Source organism: Thalassophryne amazonica, chromosome 17 (assembly GCF_902500255.1).
Source record: "Thalassophryne amazonica chromosome 17, fThaAma1.1, whole genome shotgun sequence".
Lineage (NCBI taxonomy): Eukaryota > Metazoa > Chordata > Actinopteri > Batrachoidiformes > Batrachoididae > Thalassophryne > Thalassophryne amazonica.
In genome coordinates, this window is record NC_047119.1 from 15,760,371 (window position 1) to 15,780,948 (window position 20,578).

Sequence of the window (20,578 nt, forward strand, 5' to 3'; positions counted from 1 at the left end):
ACTTGCCCCAAGACCGTTTGTCTTGTGGGTTGTGGGGTGGTGCAGGTTGGTCACGCTGAGCATTCTCAGAAGACCTCTGCACCTGGGGGGGGGGGGGGGGGGGGGGGGGGGGGGTGTTAGAGGCGTTTTTCTTGGTTTGGTTAGGGCCCAGTTCCACTCCAGCCTCGGTGAGCCTTTGTACCGTTCGTCATTGGTGTTGCCGGGGTGTGGTGCAGCGGAGACTTACCTCAGTCGGAGGGGTGGGCCGATCTGTTGCCGTTCGCCATTTCGGTAGTTCCACCCCTCCCGAGAGGCTGGGGTATGGTCGAGTTGGGGCACCGGACGTATTTCCGGTTCTCTGCTGCGCCTTGGGGTTGGAGCTGGGTTAGTTTTTTCCTGTTCCCTTCTCCGGCTTAATGTTTTGAGCCGTTCGCCAAAGTTGAGCCGCCGAGGGGCTCTGGGAGGGACCCGGGGTCTTTTGGGGTGCCGGGGAGGGTAACAGGGTTTACGGTCGTTTTATATGCCCCCGGGGTTGTTTTTGGTAGTCCTCCGGGGGTTGATTTTTGATTTTGTTCTGTTTCCTTCCGGGTTCCACCTCCAGGGTTGATGGGACGGTCCTCTGGGGGGGAATTGGCTTGGGGCCAACTAGCCAAGTGTGACCGGGTCTGGGGTTCCGGGGTTGTGGGGAGGGTACCTCCTGGGGTTGATGGTACGGTCCTCTGGGGGGCGCCGTTTGCTCCATGTACACCTGGGGACCTTTGTGGGATTATGGTTCTGGCTGTTCCTCCTGGAACTGGCGATGAAGGCCTTCTGGGGGGGGTTGGGCTCTGCAGGTCATTCTGGGGGGGTTGTTTGTTATTTTTCTTTTATGCATTTACGTTTGTATTGTGTTTGTGGGGCTGTGTTGGGTTTTTGCGTTTGGGAGTTTTTCTTTTCTTCCCGGGGTTTGATGGGACGGTCCCCTGGGGAGGTTTTGGGTGGGTTTTATGTTTTTTCTGTGTGTTGAATTGTACTGGGGAATGTTTTGGGGCTTTTGTTGATGCCAGCCGGCCTTCCAGATGCGGTGCCTGTCCTGCTGTCTGTGGTGGACCTTGGGAGCGTGGTGCTGTCTGCTTCCTGACGTGGACCCCGGAGGGAGGTGCTGTTCTCGGGCCTGGTCTGTTCGGTCGCCGGGAGGCTTCCCGTTGATGGGGGGGTACTGTTGTGTGTTGGGGGGTGTGGCTGGATATTTTGGTGTTCTTTTCTTTTCTTTGCTCTTCAGGTGGCATGGAAACTGATTTGTCTGTGGAGAAGGTGCTGGCTGAAGAGTCCTCACCCTCATCAACATCATGTGTAGCACCTGTGACTGGTGCTCACATGCAACCTTAAAGACATTCAGCTGAAGCAGATAATTGGATGGCGTTCTGCATTTAAGTCATGTGTGATTCAAGCAGAACTGCCGGGAACTCGACCTTGTGATGTTCGTTTGTGAGACGCTGAGGACCGCGCCTGGGTTTGACACATCGAGCCCGTGAAGCAAGGAAGGGTGAGGACACATGCTGTCAGCACACATTAAAGGTAATTAAGTGTTTGATTAATTGTTGATAGTAACTTGGTGTTTTGTTACACAGTATACTTGAATTGTGATGAGAATTGTGCAGCTTGCTTCTCACTGCTGTGGCGTGCGGATAAGTGATCCTCCACCTGTTGTGAGAAGCTGCTCATTTGCATAAAGTTAAAAAAGATACAGACCTGAATGTGTTGCTGATAGCGTGTGTCTTTTGAAAGATATTGTTGTAACTGCTGACTTACCTCACCTCTTCTTTGCTTCACAGAGAGTCAGTTTGTCGTGTCCACCTGGGGGGGTGTTTGGCGGTGGTAGTGAGTCCAGGAGCGCCGGGCTTTGATCCTTGCGGGTGCTGGAGAGCGTGCCAACAGTCACTCCACCAGAAGGACGCTATTTTTGTTTTTACACCTTTTATGCACAGTGGGTGTAATAAATATATTGTTTTTGGAACCGCTTTTCTGGTTATTTGTAGCGCTGGGTTCCGTCTGACGCAGGTCCGCTCCTCAACCCGCGTCGACACATAACAAGGATGACTGCACCATATTGAAGGGAGGGTGGATGGGGTCATGTATTGCAAGATTTTGGCAAACAATCTCCTTCCCTCAGTAACAGCATTGAAGATGGGTCATGGCTGGGTCTTCCAGCATGACAATGACTCCAAACACACAGCCAGGGCAACTAAGGAGGGGCTCCGTAAGAAGCATTTCAAGGTCCTGGAGTGGCCTGCCCAGTCTCCAGACCTGAACTCAATAGAAAATCTTTGGAGGGAGCTGAAACTCCAAACCTGAAAGATCTAGAGAAGATCTGTGTGTGTGTGTGTGTATGTATATATATATATATATATATATATGTGTGTGTGTGTGTAAGGATTAAACAAGGAGAAGCCGTGGATTATACAGTTTGAATGCACAACGCGGCGTCTAAACAGTGCATTTAAACCGTATAATGCACGGCTTCGAGTTGTTTAATCTGTTTATACCACAGTCCCACACAGTGAGCTAACACACAAATATTTATTTAAGTTAACAGAACTTGATAAAAATGTGTGAGTATTTGGGACTATTTATGTTTTGTCTCCGATGCGCTTACCGAGTCTGCGGGCTTGCACCGCAGCAGGCCACTCACACCGCTCCCCTCTCTGCTGTGTGGAGCTGTGGCAAACTCCGGCAACAGGTCCAGAGACTACGCTCGCTGTTTTGATGCGGAGCGCTCAGCAGCCTGCAAGGATAGAACCGTTCTCTTCTTCTTTCCCGTCTTCAATCTTGTCCAGTTCGTCCGATGTTAAATCTTTATGTTGTTGCTTTGCTGTTCTTCTCGTTTGCTCTCCTCCTCTTTCCATTCCTCAAACATTTTATTTTGTCAAAAATATTAAAATTCACTTGGAAATCCATGTTTTATCGCGTTTCTGTCATTCACCTGTCAAAACACAGCTGATCTGCATCAACTGACTTGCGCGTTGCTATGGTGATGACCAGAGCGGAGTGATTATAACAGTGACTTAACTCGCCGAACTACGTGTGCGTATACACGAAAATAATGCACGCCAGTTAGACATGGAATTCTCACTGACCATGGTATAAATATACACACACACACACACACACTGTTAAGATACACAGTGTGTGGGTGTGTATGTATTTATATATACACACACACACACACACACACACACACACAGTCTTCACTGTTGCTTAATGGCATTTTCGTCACACTGAGAAGCACTTTGCACATCTGGTTTGCCATGTTTGTGCCAGCACACGACAAGCTGTGTTGTTGGTATTTCAGTGGAATTAGAGCTATTTGATTAAAGCAGAGATTCTGTCAAGCTACAAAGTCAGCTGAAATGAATGCTTTTAATAACATCCCCAACCAATGTGAATATATTAGGAGCATTCGGGTGTAGTGGTATGACATGAGCAACGCAAAGCGTGGCATATGTCCCCACTTGTATGATAAGTTGGTGTATGGTTTTATAGTAGGGGTGATAATGAAGTCCGGAAATGATCTCTATAAGGAAAGACTGGTGCTTTATATACCACGTTACAAACATAGCAGGGGTGGTGGCCAAGTGGTTAATGCGCTTGGTTTCAGTGCAGAAGGTTCCGGGTTCAAATCCCACCCCTGCCACATTTCTCCATGTAATGTGGAGTTGCGTCAGGAAGGGCATCCGGCGTAAAACCTGTGCCATTTCAACATGCAGATCCACCTCGGATTTGCTGTGGCGACCCCGAGTGCAAACAAGGGAGCAGCCGAAAGGACTTACTTTTACAACCGGTATGTGGTGTACTGGCCCCAATTTTCAAAAGGATACTTCCTCTAGCCTCCCCGATACACCACCAAGAAATGGCTTTCAATCAGAACAGGAGTTCTTTACTTATTGCGTGGAAGCAAAAATCAAGATTTGCAAACCTGTGAAGTTGTTCCAGAACAAATAAAAAAGTTACTCTTTGTTACACTTGTTGCTTCCCTCACTCGTCTCCTTCTTACACGATCACTTAGTTTTACAGAACTGCCAGATAGATTTACCATACAGTACCACACTGTTTGTATTTTTCAGAGATGGATGGTAAGTCCAAGTGAAATCAAGTCTAAGACATATTTAGTGACGTTTGATGTAGTGATGCTTGCTATTAAAAATATTCCTCATATTTAGATTGTTCTATTACTTATTGGCTCAAAAAGTTAAATTGTGTATAAAAATAGGTGTATTTCCTAAACGTTTTATGTGATATTTTTTTGTTAAAAGCCCACAAAGTACAGCTAAAAGTACTAAATGTTACCTTGGCACCACTGCCTTCTCATCCCTTTTCAGTCAAGAGCTACGACTGCATTAATATTTATATTTTACTGTGAAGTACATCCATTAAAACATCAGCTGTTGGCAGCAGTTTTACACCTTTCACTTCCTGTCTGCAGCAGTAAAACAGAATCGGCCAAACCTCTATGACGACAAAGCAGCAGCACCAAAAACAAATCACCCAGTTAGTTGAACAGTTTGAGTTAATGTAACTCAAACTTTGAAAAGTTATAGTCACTCATTTCCATTAACTAAACTAACTCAAAAATGAATTGTTGCCATAACAAATCAGTTCCTTTAAGTGCACTTAAGGTTTTGGGGCATTTTAGTGTTGGTGATGTATTTCCAGTGCATTCCATTCACTCATTTTAATTGAGTTTATGTAACGGAGGCCAGCAGGTGTCGCTGTGCATATATAGTTAGTAAACCTCACTCCAACAGCTCAAAAGAATTGTCTGGTCACAAGGCCAGAGCCCTGGGTTTTAGCCTTCTGGTTAGAGAGTCTAACTTCCATGCCGGAGATCGTGAGTTCGCGTCCTGAGAGGAGCGAATAGGCGGAGTCATAACAACACAACGCAGAGTCAACAAGTAAACCAAAGAATGCATCAAAAAAATCTAATCCAAAATGTAATGCAAATTTTTTAGGCAGACATTTGTCACTTTCTGTATTGAAAAACAAATGAGATTTACATAAGTTTAATTAACTATAAATTGTTAAGTTACTAAAACTTTAACAATTAAATTTTTGAAAATAATTTTATTTAAGTTGGCAAACTCAAATGGTTTAAGGCAATTGGTTTCCTCATTGAGTTTTACAGTGTATATAGATTTTATACAGGATTAAGATTTAGAAAGCAGTAAATATGACAAATGTAAATTTAAATTTCAAATGTGTTTTTAAATAACTTAATATGTAAAAACGGAGTTTGAAACTGTTGTGGTTTGGAAGTTATTAGTTGCTTCAAAGATGACCGTGCTTGTGTGAAGCGCCTTGAGGTAACTTTGTTGTGATTTGGCGCTATATAAATGAAAATAACTAAAAAACTAAAAAATAAAAAGATGTTCAGTGTTGTTCTTCAAACCTCTCTTAGTAGCTTTTAAGATTTCCATTTTGTCCCTCGAGTCGAACCCTCTCTGCTTGTATCTGAAGCAGTTCTGTAATCCCCTGATTATAGTCACACTTTCATTAGCTGGAGGTTGTTTCTGCTGAGTTGAGCTTTTCTCCACTAATAACACTGAATGCTCCTGGCACTATTTGTCGCCGCGTAGCCTGGTTACCTCAAACACAAAGTGACTGGTGGCTAATTAACATTCGAGGTAAGTCTGTGTGCGTTTATATAAAACAACTTCATTACTACACAACCTGCTAACAGCGGACTGCACGTGAGCATCATGCAGGTGTCCAGGTGGAAAACTGTTTGTGCAATAAACTTTACAACTTACTTGTCATCCATGTTGGCAGAGTTTCTGGACGTAAACGGGAGAAGGCCACTGCAGGTCACTTCAGAGTTCTCAGTATGACCTGGCGACCCAGTGGCTCTAATGAACGGGTCCAGGTGTGTTAGCAGTGATGCTGCTGGTTTGGTATTGTTCTCCAGATTGAGCAGGTTGAAGTACAATTCGGCAGAATGCACCTGCGAGGGAGAAAGGGCCGTGTTTTGGAGCAGCCGTGTGGGTGTGGAGGTGATGAGCTGTTCCGGGTTCCGGCTGTAGTGGTCCTTCAGGCTCAGAGACAGAGAATTAGCCGATGCAGAAACTGAGCTGTGCAGTGACACGTGGCGACCTGCAACACATCAAATCAATCAAATTAAATTATTTTTTCATTACTTTTGATGCTTGAAACCAAACAACAGTCATGGGATCAAACCCACCACATTGTTGGTAACTTATTAACCGGCTGAAGTGCTCTCATGACTATTTTCAAGATAAGTGCCAATATTTGATTCAGTTTTTCTTTTGGTTTCTTTTGGATTTACGTCTTTTCGACGTAAATCCTACGCCGGATGCTGTCCTTGTGAAATTGACTAGGACTTACTAAATATGTTTTGGTGATATAACTCATCATTTAGCGTGCTATCACTAAATCCAACACATTTCATCTGTTGCTTTTATTAACACATACTAGCAGGAGGTGGCAATGGTAGAAAATATATATTTTTTCAAATATGCTTACATCCACTTTAGAGATTGTGCATTGTGTAATTTGGGAGATATTTCATATTGGAAGTGGGTGTCTACCATGACAAAAAAACCCCACCCCATGCAAAAAAAAACAACAAAAAAACTGCAATATATACTGTAATTGTAACATCTTTCGAAATATTAGAATGCAATTGTTTTGACTTCATGATTAGTTTTGATGAACCCTGCATTGAACACAACGTTCAAGTTTATGATATATAATGCTCCTGACTTGGTAGTACTTGTTTTAGAGACGTCACAAAAGCTACATAAGTACTGATATTATTACAGTGATCATGCAATTACACATGTAATTTCAAGTCACAGCATGGCAAGTTGTAGTAAATCAAGTGTCATGGCCAAGCCAAAAACAAGATCTCAGGCTAACAGCGTGACTGAAATAAAACCTTTGACAATGGTTTATGTTTTTAAAGTTTTTGAAGAGCATGGCCTCCTCCTAAGTTCTGTTATTCACACAGTGTGACTGAAATAAAACCTTTGACAATGATTTATGTTTTTAAAGGTTTTGAAGAGCATGGCCTCCTCCTAAGTTCTGTTATTCACACAGTGTGACTGAAATAAAACCTTTGACAATGGTTTATGTTTTTAAAGTTTTTGAAGAGCATGGCCTCCTCCTAAGTTCTGTTATTCACACAGTGTGACTGAAATAAAACCTTTGACAATGATTTATGTTTTTAAAGGTTTTTGAAGAGCATGGCCTCCTCCTAAGTTCTGTTATTCACACAGTGTGACTGAAATAAAACCTTTGACAATGGTTTATGTTTTTAAAGTTTTTGAAGAGCATGGCCTCCTCCTAAGTTCTGTTATTCACACAGTGTGACTGAAATAAAACCTTTGACAATGATTTATGTTTTTAAAGGTTTTTGAAGAGCATGGCCTCCTCCTAAGTTCTGTTATTCACACAGTGTGACTGAAATAAAACCTTTGACAATGGTTTATGTTTTTATAGTTTTTGAAGAGCATGGCCTCCTCCTAAATTCTGTTATTCACACAGTGTGACTGAAATAAAACCTTTGACAATGGTTTATGTTTTTATAGTTTTTGAAGAGCATGGCCTCCTCCTAAGATCTGTTATTCACACAGTGTGACTGAAATAAAACCTTTGACAATGATTTATGTTTTTACAAGTTTTTGAAGAGCATGGCCTCCTCCTAAGTTCTGTTATTCACACAGTGTGACTGAAATAAAACCTTTGACAATGATTTATGTTTTTAAAGGTTTTTGAAGAGCATGGCCTCCTCCTAAGTTCTGTTATTCACACAGTGTGACTGAAATAAAACCTTTGACAATGGTTTATGTTTTTAAAGTTTTTGAAGAGCCTCCTCCTAAGTTATTCAGTGTTACTGAAATAAAACCTTTGTGAAAGAATTGTGTTTATAAAGTTTTTGAAGAGCATGGGCAAACTTTACACATAGCGGACTAGCCAGATAATTGAAAATAGACCATAATTTGTTACATTCAAGGGGTGGGGGGTTATTTTCAAGATATAGGATTAATTTTGATGCCAAAATGCTGGTATTAATATTGTGAATCATTTCCCAAGTGGATGTATTGAAATTCTGACTTGTGATTTTACCACCTCCTGTTACATGTGCTTAATTTTTTTTAAGTTCAGTTAATGTATTCAATATTTTTAATCAAAATTGTAGAACTTAAAATATATTCAATTTTATTATGTGTCGCTTTGTTGCCACAATTTTTTGACATAACCATTGGTCAAAAATTTTACAGTGTACCAGTGACTGCTGCTGTGTGCAGCAAGTACAGCACGCCATGCACACGCCATGTGTGTGAAAGCACCTTTAGATGTAATGCTCTGAAATTACACTCAAAGACCTGGATCCCCTGTCGTACATTTGCTGGGTTGTATTTCCTTGACCAAAGAATACTATTGCATTTTTATTTATGTGTATGTGTGTGTGTGTCTCTGTGTTATTTATGCAATTTAAGTGTGAGATGATCAGGTGTGTTCAGCCAATCAAGAGCTAACAGACGCTTAAATGAACTCATCAGTGTTTGACACCACAGAGATGGAAAACGTGCAGGTTAGAGGGTCCCTGAGGACCAGGGTTGGGAACACCTGATTTAAACTACAATTACAGGGATTTAATTAATTGAATGAAACTGCTAAGAACATGAATTTATGGTCATGTTATTGTTAACAATTAACAGTAAACAACACTAAACGGTCTCTCCCTGTGGTTGACAAAGGAAAACAGTGCAGCATTTTATAAATACACCAGTCAACATGGTGAGTTCTTAGTACTGGTCAACAACAGTATTTGGACCGTTGGGTTGGAGTGTATTCTCATAACACCAGAATGCTCCTGAATTCATAGCATCTGAGGGGTTTGATAGTTTCCTGCTGCCCTCACAGGCTGTCACTTACTGTGGCCATTACCTTGAAGTTCCTCTTGCGTCTGCAGCCCTGGTTGTGCTCCTTTTGGACAGCAGCTCTCCAGCTCCTTCAGCTGCTGCACGAGCAGGGCCAGGTGCTGCAGTAAGTCCCTGTTCTGCAACAAGAGCTGGTGGACACGAGCCTGAGCCTCCATACGAGCAGCAGTTTCTGCTGCCATCTGATCCTTCAGTAGCTGCACCTGAGTGTCAAAACGCTGATGTTATTTATGTGGAAAAACTACATATTGTAAGAAAAGCATGGTCAGTTAGAAAGAAAATGAGGACAGAAACCTGAACCACAGCTACCCCACCTATACTAATCATAACCTTTCTGTTATCTCCTTGCCTCATTTCTTCTCAACCCAGCCTCAACCAGTGTTGGGGAAAGTAACTTTGGAAAGTTCAGAATCAGAATCAGAATCAGAAGAAGTTTATTGCCATTGCCAGTGAACAGGATTCACAGACTAGGAATTTGCTTCGGTACAATGGTGCAACATTAAGAAGAGATAAAATGCTAGGATAAAATATAATATATGTGTCAAAATAAGATAAAATATAAGATAAAAAAAGAAATATGAAATATGAAAGGCTGTGTGCAACAGAAAAACAGAGAAACAGAAAAAACAGTGCAGTGGGAGGAGTGCAATTAAAAACCAAAGTACATTGTCTAAAGTGACCCGTGATAAAATGATAAAGTGACAGAGTTAAGCTTAAGGTGACTGAGTTATGAGGTGTTCATGAGTCTAACGGCAGAGGGGAAGAAACTGTTCTTACGGCGGGAGGTTCTGGTCCGGATGGACCAGAACCAGTTACTTCATTAGTTAATTTATACAGTTTTATTTTACAGTTACTTCATACAGTTAGTTCATTAGCAGCTGCGGACACCTTGTCGGTAGCTGCTGAATGTAATTAATAAAGTTACTCATAATCTAATTTGGTTATTTTTTTATTTTGGTTATTTAGTACTCAGAAAAGTAACTATTAGTTACTTTGCTGATGAGTTACTTTGCTGTTGCTCAATCTTACGAGTAACCAAGTTACGTTACTCGTTACCTTATTAGTTACATTACTTATTAGTTGCAAGTTTTTGGCAGATTCTAATAAAGTAATTGCATAATGCTGCTAATGAAGTAACTGTATAAAGCAATTAAAAAAGTAACTAAAAAAGTAACTTGTCAAAGTTACTTTCACAACACTGGCCTGAACTCATGCCTGTTTCTGTCCAAAGAGATTATGGATCAGAGTCTGATCCATGTTCTGGTTCTGTATCTGTATATTGTCAACACTGAAATTGGAAGTAACGACGGAATGGCTATTTATGGCATTGTATTGGACAGGAAACACTAAGAAACCGCAAGCAGAGGTGCCTATGCTCTTCAGATAATTTGATAAGAAGAAAATCTTGATTAATCTTGCAGGAAAAGAGATATTTTCTTGCACTCATCTGTGCCTAACTGTTTGCTGCTGAGGGTTCTGTTTTTTTAACATAGCTTGTGGTTGGTTTCTAATGCTGTGAATATTATCTGTCCACATGTGTTCCAATGATGCCCCCTTGTGGAACAGCATCTGACAGGCTCACACATCTTACTGGCACTTTAGTGAGACAACCTGGGGTCAAAGCAATGCAACGTGCACCACTCACCAAGATGTAGATCACCTTTTCTGGCTTATATTCTGCTAAACCCTGCTGAAGCAGTTTCGAAACACAATATGTGTGAGCCTCATTATTTACTGGTTTGAATCATGCAAAATATGCAACACTGCTTTGGATTTACATCTGGTCATGCCTCATCCTACTGACTCCCCACTGATCTACTAGTTTCACTTAGCACTACTGAAATTGGCAGTGGTTGCAAAGAGCTCAAATATATTCCAAAGTTTGCACTGATCAGTAAGATGTTATGATTAATAGCACCAGAATGATGAAAATTTTTCAGTACAAAAGAGCTCCTCAGTTATTACTGTGAAACTGCAAGTGCAGACTGTGCCATTGTGGAGTAAAGTAATGTGATTAAACACAGCTTCATAAAACCTTTTACTTACTTATATTGTTTTAAAACAAACCCATCGATTGGCAAACTTTAAAAAATCTGATTTGACCAAAATTTTCTGCAAAACATTGTCATTAATTATGTGGCAAAGTAGGGTAATATTATTAATATTATGCAGAGTGTATTTGTGCAGGTTGGTTGGTTTCCATTAGTAAGATCAAAGAAGAAATAGATGAACTGGATAGAGAAAGACTGCAAAAACATTTCAGTCTGTGGGAACTTGCAAACTTACCATCTGTTCCTAATGAAATGATTTCAGAGTTTAAAACGATCCACAAATAATCCACATGAAGGTCTTTAAAAGTTTTAAGTGTATGAATGAACTGCTGTAGAAATTAATCACTCCTGTACATAATACATAGGAAATGACTTTACAAAGTGACTCGATGTCTTGAAACGCTATTTCCCTCAAGATGGCTAAAACCTATCTCCTATTACCAATTTGTGTCCATGATTTTGAGGGGGGAGTTGCTGAAATCAGGTGTAATTGGTGATGAAAGTACTGTTGTGGAACATGTGCAATCAGGAAAGCTTTAAACATATTTCAATAATTTGTGACATTGGGATGAATTCTAATCTAACAAAAGTGAAAAACTGTATTTACTTAGTACAGATCAGGGGAATAATTTTGTGTAAAACCAGGTGAAAGTAGACAATTAGGTCCTTGGGCATGTTGAAACAACCACACCACTTTTTTTCAGAGTCCTGTATTTCAGCTAAAGTTATTTGGGGGTTTTTCTTTGCGTCCCAAACAATTTTCCTGGCAGTTGTTGCTGCAATGTTTCTTGGTTTACCTGACCGTGGTTTGGTTCCAATAGAATCCCTGATTTTCCACTTCTTAATTAGAGTTTGAACACTGCTGATTGGCATTCTCAGTCCCTTGTATATATTTTTATATCCCTTTCCTGTTTCATGCAGTTCAATTACTTTGTATTTGACAATTCTTTTGCTTTCCCTGTGACTCAGAAACCAGAAATGTCAGGGCAGCACTGGATGACAGATGCAAGGGTCTGTCAGGAGCCCAGAAACTCCTGACCTTTTATATACACATACACACACTGATTACAAGAAAACAGATCACAGGTGAGGACAATTACATTTTGTAGCCATTCAAACCCATTTGTATCAACTTGTGTGCATGTTATCAGGCCAAAATCATCAGTGTAGTAAACTTTTGATCAGGGTTGTTTGGGTAGTTTCTGTTGTCATTATGATCTAAAAGGAGTAAACATAAATGGGTTCATGCAACCACTAAGCATGAGTGAAAAAAAAAGATTGTTATTATTCATATTCTCTGAAAAGTGGCCAAAAAAAAAAAAAAAAAAAATCTAAAATTCTGCAAACTTTTGAGCACAACTGTATGTGACCCTGCGACAGACTGTCATCCTGTCCAGGACGTACCCCGCCTCATGCCCTATGACTGCTGGGATAGGCTCCAGTGACCCTTAACTGAAGTAAGTGGGTATATAAAATGGATGAATGACTGGAGAATCTGTTTCAAATGTAAAAACAAAGCAATGAAGGGAAAACCATTGCATTTAGGGTTAGGGTTAAACTAGTCAGCAATGGGAGACCATATCATGAAAATGCAATATATTATGTGATGGGATCACGAAAACAAAACAAAACAAACCAAACAAAAAATATGAGACTGGGCTGTGTAAGAGCCAGTGTGTGTTTGTGTGGTTTACCTGTGCGATGGCCACTTGTGTTTGCTGTTGTTGCTGCTGGAGCTGCTGCTGGAGAAACTGCAGGTAGTGCTGTGATGCCAGTGGAGTGAGTGATGGAGAGCAAGGGCTGCTGGGAGAAATGCCTTGTGATGTCACAGTGAAACGGGACCTTCGATCAAAGTCCTTGCAAAACAAAGACACAGAAAAGAAAAAAAAATACACAATCATTTTACTAATGAAAGGAAAACGGCAAAAAGAAGTGTTTTCTCTGACAGGCATACAGTCATTTGGCATCTGATTTTTATTTCTTTTTTATCTGGTATGGCTATGATACAGGCTGTTAATGCAAAGAATTACAATTTAAATTTGTGGGCTGATCCTGCCTGACAACAACCCCTGATTCACATGTCACTTTTTCATCGTCAGCCCTGTGAAGAAGAAATTCTCTGCTTTGTTAAAACCGCCAACACCTGATTATTCTGAAAGACAACATGAATAACTATTCTTTAAGCACTTCCAACCAACCATTCATTCATTTCCCACGACTAAGCTGGGTCCAAGCTGCAGAGGCTGTGGGCGTAGCAAGTTTAAGCAAAGCCTGTGTTGCAGCAGTCTGATCAACTGTCACCTTCCTGCTCTGTCACTCATGAATGAAAAGCCAAAAAAACATGGGTGACTTTGCAGTTCTCTGTTGGAGCCAAATATCCACCATGAAAATGTTTGACTTTCTGCCATGGACACAGTCATTAACCCTCACTGTGGGTGTACAAGACCGGATCGCTCAGCACCCCATAATCCTGCAACACTCCATGGATCTCGTTTAAATATGATAAATCCCATAACCCGTCTGCTACATTAAAGTGACAGGCCCAAATTTCTGTGTACACACAAAAGCAGAAACATGCACACGTATTCTTTTCACCAGAGTAATAACACTGTGTGCACACGTGGTTCCCCTTCATGGGAATGTGTGCATGTCTGCTGTCTACTCCCATCTTTAGCCACAAAAGGATGCAGATGTGTGTGGCGCTAAAGATGTGCAGGTTTTCTCAAAGAGCTCACAGAAAATACAGGAGGAACAAAGCAAAAGAGAAGAGGATTAAAACTGAACTGGTGTGTTGCCTGTGGGGATCCACAGGCTCTAGACTGGGTAGTGTTTACAAAATAGGTAGCTGATATTTGTCAAGGGTGTTAATAAATTAAGTTTCTATAATGAGTTGGAATGGCGTGTGAGTCCAGAATGTTTTTAGAACCTTAGACCTCAACAATTTTTAGAAGAGGAACTCAACCCTTTTTATTTCCTGTTAATTGTGTAATATTTTAAATGTTAATTTACCATCTTAATGTATTTATAAATTGTTTAGGTTCTTGTTATCATATACACACTATTATTATTTTCATTATTATTTCTATCTTGTCATTTGATGTTTAAATGGACCACAATGGAAATGTGTTTTCACTTTCTTGTGTCATCCATGTATTTTTAATGTATTTACAATTATATTATGTACTTACACTGAACTTACTAAATAACATCACGCACACATGCAATTTAATATATAGATGATTTATCGCCCCTTGCTGGAATGGCGTGTGAGTCCAGAATGTAGTTAGCAATGTCCATTGCTCAGTATTCTAAGCTAATATCCGTACCTTCTCCAAAAATATTAGGTCTATCAATGGTCGGTTTTGGCGGCATTCATCCAAATGCAATACACTTTTCACTCATGGTACCGGCAACATGAGACTTAACTAAACTGACTAAACTAACAAACTGACTAATCTATTTGAACTACAAAAACACAATAAATCAATAGCACTAACAACACTGTTAAACTGACATGAACCACATTCAGGGCCCCTTCATGCATAGTATGAATTTGGTCGAATTACGCATAAAGTGCGCATGAAGCAGGAATCGGGTGCAAAACGTGTAACTTCGGAGCTGTTTCCAACACTTCGTACACCTGTTGCTACAACTATTTGAGCACACCAGCGGCTGAAAGACAGAGTGTGCGCTGTGCGAGCCCATCGATCCCTCTCGCGGCAGGAGTCAGCCAAATTCGCACAAACGCACAAACATCCTACAACGCTCCCATGGCACTTAGAGAATGTGTGGCCATTCATACTATCATCATGAAAACAATCTGCAGACAATCATTGTTGAGCTGGCAGTGAAATTTGTCTAAGTGCCCCACGACTGTGAAGTTGCCGAGTGTACATGTGGCGTGCCAGAGTGTTGGCTCCCCCCACAACAAGTGTGGGTGTGTTTCGCGCGCTCCCCCGCCACCCCCCAAGACATCTGTGCATGTGATTCCCCCCTGCAGGCGAAGTATCTCTCATCTGATCACAGAGTGACATCTTGGTCTATGCACTGACAGGACAGGGGGCGTGGCTGGCTGTCCGCAGCTGACATCACCAGTCCTTGTCAAAGCTGCACCACACATCCCATGTTTTGACAGAGACCTGCGTGTGTGCTTGTGTGGAAATACATAAAAACATATATGGCTTTTGCGATGGGAGGAGAAACGGGCCGTCAGTCCATGGACATGCAGATCTGAATGTCAAATCTGACAGGACATGTGTGTCAGGCCATGAGCGGCTCACCGCAGCACCAGGAAAAGCCAGCAGTATGACAAATACGCCACTTTCAGTCATGTATCAGCAGAAATCCACCGTATCATACAATGTTTGGTCAGTTATCGCAGCACTTTTTTGTTCAAAAATATGTTTATCTGCTTGTTGATTTTACCCATTTCATGCTCCTGTTACAAGACAGTGATTGTAGCGCAGTGGTAAAGTTTCCATCTGGTAATCAGAGTGTGTGGGTTCGAATCCTGTGATGTTTTTTGTTTTTATTTAACCAGGGTCATTTAACAGCCCCTTCATGACAGTATGTCTGTGACCATGGGTCATCTACAGAGGAACAGACGGTGGAACACACAATCCACTCCGCTGTAAGTCATCTGGATGTATGAAGAGCTGTTCAGATGAAAAGGTGATGTGACTTTTGGCTGGGCTGAGGAACTACACAAAGTCTTCTTTTAATGGAAGTCCAGAGTCAGTGCACAGCATCATGGACTACATGTCACAATTTGGACTTTGCCTCGTTGAATGGTATGTTCCAGCTTTCACCTAATGAAATATTTGTACCATTATTTATAACTCATAAACATTCATTATTTGTATAATATATATATATATATATATATATATATATATATATATATATGTGCAAAACCAAATTAATAAGGACCTGGCACAGTTATCAAGTAACTCACTTCTGTTATATGCTAAATATGAAGTGTCAAACATGATCGTATCAAACATTTCCTGGATATTGTATTGTGAACTGTTTTGTAAATTGTGTCGGTAGCATGGCCCAAGCAGAAGGTCACCCCTTTGAGTCTGGTCTGCTTAAGGTTTCTTCCTCAGAAGGAGTTCTTCCTTACCACTGTCGCCTGTGTGCTTGCTCTGGAGGCTGGTAAGGTTCAGCCCAGTCTCCCTTTTTTTTTTTGTGCTCCCGTGACGAATTGAGTCAAATTTTTGACGGGGGTTTTTTTTTTTTTTTTTTAACTATTACTAACACAACTCCTACCCCGACCCTAACCTTAACCATAACGTAATCTTACTCTTTCCCAGCACCCTAACCATAACCACCCCTCACCCCCCTGCTTCACTTTTAATTTCGTGCAGCCATCATGGAATGAATTAGAATGAATTTGTGCTGCCATGTCGAAAATGAGGCGCTTTTTGTCACAATATCACAAACCAATAGATTAATGTATATTTCGTGCTGCTGAATCACAACTTGCCGTGAGACCAGGTTGTAAGATTAGACCTTACTTGTGTAAAGTGCCATGAGGCAACTTTGTTGTGAATACTTTGTCGTGTGTCTTTGCCAGTTTTATTTGTTGTTATCTATCGTCCACCTGATCGTTACTGTGAGTTTCTCTGTGAATTTTCAGACCTTTTGTCTGACTTAGTGCTTAGCTCAGATAATTATAGTGGGTGATTTTAACATCCACATAGATGCTGAGAATGACAGCCTCAACACTGCATTTAATCTATTATTAGACTCAATTGGCAAAATGTAAATGAGTCCAACCACCACTTTAACCATACTTTAGATTTTGTTCTGACTTATGGTATGGAAATTGAAGACTTAACAGTATTCCCTGAAAACTCCCTTCTGTCTGATCATTTCTTAATAACATTTACATTTACTTTAATGGACTACCCAGCAGTGGGGAATAAGTTTCATTTCAGTAGAAGTCTTTCGGAAAGCGCTGTAACTAGGTTTAAGGATATGATTCCTTCTTTGTTATGTTCTCCAATGCCATATACCAACACAGTGCAGAGTAGCTACCTAAACTCTGTGAGTGAGATAGAGTATCTCGTCAATAGTTTTACATCCTCATTGAGCACAACTTTGGATGCTGTAGCTCCTCTGAAAAAGAGAGCCTTAAATCAGAAGTGCCTGACTCCGTGGTATAACTCACAAACTCGCAGCTTAAAGCAGATAACCCGTAAGTTGGAGAGGAAATGGCGTCTCACTAATTTAGAAGATCTTCACTTAGCCTGGAAAAAGAGTCTGTTGCTCTATAAAAAAGCCCTCCGTAAAGCTAAGACATCTTTCTACTCATCACTAATTGAAGAAAATAAGAACAACCCCAGGTTTCTTTTCAGCACTGTAGCCAGGCTGACAAAGAGTCAGAGCTTTATTGAGCCGAGTATTCCTTTAACTTTAACTAGTAATGACTTCATGAATTTCTTTGCTAATAAAATTTTAACTATTAGAGAAAAAATTACTCATAACCATCCCAAAGACATATCGTTATCTTTGGCTGCTTTCAGTAATGCTGGTATTTGGTTAGACTCTTTCTCTCCGATTGTTCTGTCTGAGTTATTTTCATTAGTTACTTCCTCCAAACCATCAACATGTCTATTAGACCCCATTCCTACCAGGCTGCTCAAGGAAGCCCTACCATTAATTAATGCTTCGATCTTAAATATGATCAATCTATCTTTATCAGTTGGCTATGTACCACAGGCTTTTAAGGTGGCAGTAATTAAACCATTACTTGACCCAGCTATCTTAGCTAATTATAGGCCAATCTCCAACCTTCCTTTTCTCTCAACAATTCTTGAAAGGGTAGTTGTAACACAGCTAACTGATCATCTGCAGAGGAATGGTCTATTTGAAGAACTTCAGTCAGGTTTTAGAATTCATCATAGTACAGAAACAGCATTAGTGAAGGTTACAAATGATCTTCTTATGGCCTCAGACAGTGGACTCATCTCTGTGCTTGTCCTGTTAGACCTCAGTGCTGCTTTTGATACTATTGACCATAAAATTTTATTACAGAGATTAGAGCATGCCATAGGTATTAAAGGCACTGCGCTGCGGTGGTTTGAATCATATTTATCTAATAGATTACAATTTGTTCATGTAAATGGGGAATCTTCTTCACAGACTAAGGTTAATTATGGAGTTCCACAAGGTTCCATGAAGCCAGAGGACACACACCAATTAGTTAAACTGCAGGATTGTCTTACAGACATAAAAACATGGATGACCTCTAATTTCCTGCTTTTAAATTCAGATAAAACTGAAGTTATTGTACTTGGCCCCACAAATCTTAGAAACATGGTGTCTAACCAGATCCTTACTCTGGATGGCATTACCCTGACCTCTAGTAATACTGTGAGAAATCTTGTCATTTTTGATCAGGATATGTCCTTCAATGCACATATTAAGCAAATATGTAGGACTGCTTTTTTGCATTTGCGCAATATCTCTAAAATTAGAAAGGTCTTGTCTCAGAGTGATGCTGAAAAACTAATTCATGCATTTATTTCCTCTAGGCTGGACTATTGTAATTCATTATTATCAGGTTGTCCTAAAACTTCCCCGAAAAGCCTTCAGTTAATTCAAAATGCTGCAGCTAGAGTACTGACGGGGACTAGAAGGAGAGAGCATATTTCACCCATATTGGCCTCTCTTCATTGGCTTCCTGTTAATTCTAGAATAGAATTTAAAATTCTTCTTCTTACTTATAAGGTTTTGAATAATCAGGTCCCATCTTATCTTAGGGACCTCATAGTACCATATCATCCCAATAGAGCGCTTTGCTCTCAGACATAAAGGCTTACTTGTAGTTCCTAGGATTTTTAAGAGTAGAATGGGAGGCAGAGCCTTCAGCTTTCAGGCTCCTCTCCTGTGGAACCAGCTCCCAATTCGGATCAGGGAGACAGACACCCTCTCTACTTTTAAGATTAAGCTTAAAACTTTCCTTTTTGCTAAAGCTTATAGTTAGGGTTGGATCAGGTGACCCTGAAGCATCCCTTAGTTATGCTGCTATAGACTTAGACTGCTGGGGCGTTCCCATGATGCACTGAGTGTTTCTTTCTCTTTTTGCTCTGTATGCACCACTCTGCATTTAATCATTAGTGATTGATCTCTGCTCCCCTCCACAGCATGTCTTTTTCCTGATTCTCTCCCCTCAGCCCCAACCAGTCCCAGCAGAAGACTGCCCCTCCCTGAGCCTGATTCTGCTGGAGGTTTCTTCCTGTTAAAAGGGAGTTTTTCCTTCCCACTGTCGTCAAGTGCTTCCTCACAGGGGGTCGTTTTGACCGTTGGGGTTTTCTGTAATTATTGTATGGCTTTTGCCTTACAATATAAAGCGTCTTGGGGCGACTGTTTGTTGTGATTTGGCACTATATAAATAAAATTGATTTGATTTGAATTAGTGCTATATAAATGAAAATAAATTGAAATAAATTGAAATTGAAATGATGACAGTGCGATCACCAACAGGCTGCATATTATAACTTTGACGTCAGGCCTCTGGAGGGAGCCCTGCACATTTGGCTCGGTTCCTTACAGTTCATCTGAGACAGAGGATTGTCAGTTTGACTTCCACACAACCCAACCGCCACCTTGTGTGTCGTCTGTAATGTAGCTTTTGGACAGTCCTCTTCCCCTTTATCCTAATCCATCCCTCCCCCTCCTCTTCTTTCATTCTTTCCATCTCTTGCTCTGTGCTTATCTCCATAGAACAGATGTTTGTGAACGTCTCAATGGGCTCCTGGCTACGTTTCATACATAAAAAAAAAAAATCAAAGGATTTCTTTTTTCGGGAGTGTGGGGGGAGTTAATCCTCCCCCCTTCAGTGTCAGTGAGAATATTCAGGTTCTCCAATTAAATCTCGCTCTTCTTCTGCTCACTCATAGTGTCAACAGAGTGGATGAGAAAACTGTCATGCACAGCTATTCTGGTGACAAATTCAAAGAAATATGCTGTGACATATAGTGTTTAAAAAGTTTTCTGCAATAGTCAAAATATTAATGAAACGTAACATCCAATCACACTGAACCATTTGTTACCTCATCACACCGACCAACTTATTGTACACACAGTAGGATGTGTGTAGAGGAATATGCAGACTAATCTGAAGCTGAGAGCTGCAGACACTGACCAGCTCAGGTGCTGCAGGAGATGACACAGCACTACACTGTATTCCAAAATGTGTGCGTGCGTGTGTGTGTGTCGGGTATTTGGCAGCAGTACACTAAGATGACGTCATCAAAATATTTGGATAGCCAAAGCAGTAAGTCAAGGCAGGGCCAAGGATAGGTCCTGTAGCTGTGAGGTCACTAGGAATCTGCAGCAAAATCTGCTGTATCTAAAATATTGCTGTTGTCTCCCCGTTAGTGACAATTGTTCACTGCAGCTGTGACAGAAAAAAGAAAAGAATTATGCGAATGTGACAAGAATTGATGTACAGTACAGCTGGAAAATAGTCACAGTAGTTCACTTTTTCCACATTTTTTTATGTTACAGCCTTATTCCAAAATGGATGAAAATCATTTTTTCCCCTCAAAATTGTACACACAATACCCCATAATGACAATGTGAAAAAGTATTTATTTA

General features: G+C 40.7%; 1 protein-coding gene across 1 annotated transcript in view; it reads right to left on the reverse strand.

The window, feature by feature from the left end:
* Positions 1 to 20,578, reverse strand: part of si:dkey-34e4.1 (carboxyl-terminal PDZ ligand of neuronal nitric oxide synthase protein) — a 126,111-nt gene that overhangs the window by 27,202 nt on the left and 78,331 nt on the right. The window contains exons 9-12 of the mRNA XM_034192984.1: positions 18,316 to 18,320; positions 12,664 to 12,825; positions 8,914 to 9,121; positions 5,766 to 6,105 (exon numbers count right to left, since the gene is read on the reverse strand). Of these exons, the coding sequence (XP_034048875.1) occupies positions 5,766 to 6,105; positions 8,914 to 9,121; positions 12,664 to 12,825; positions 18,316 to 18,320 (715 nt within the window). The remainder of the gene's footprint in view (positions 1 to 5,765; positions 6,106 to 8,913; positions 9,122 to 12,663; positions 12,826 to 18,315; positions 18,321 to 20,578) is intronic.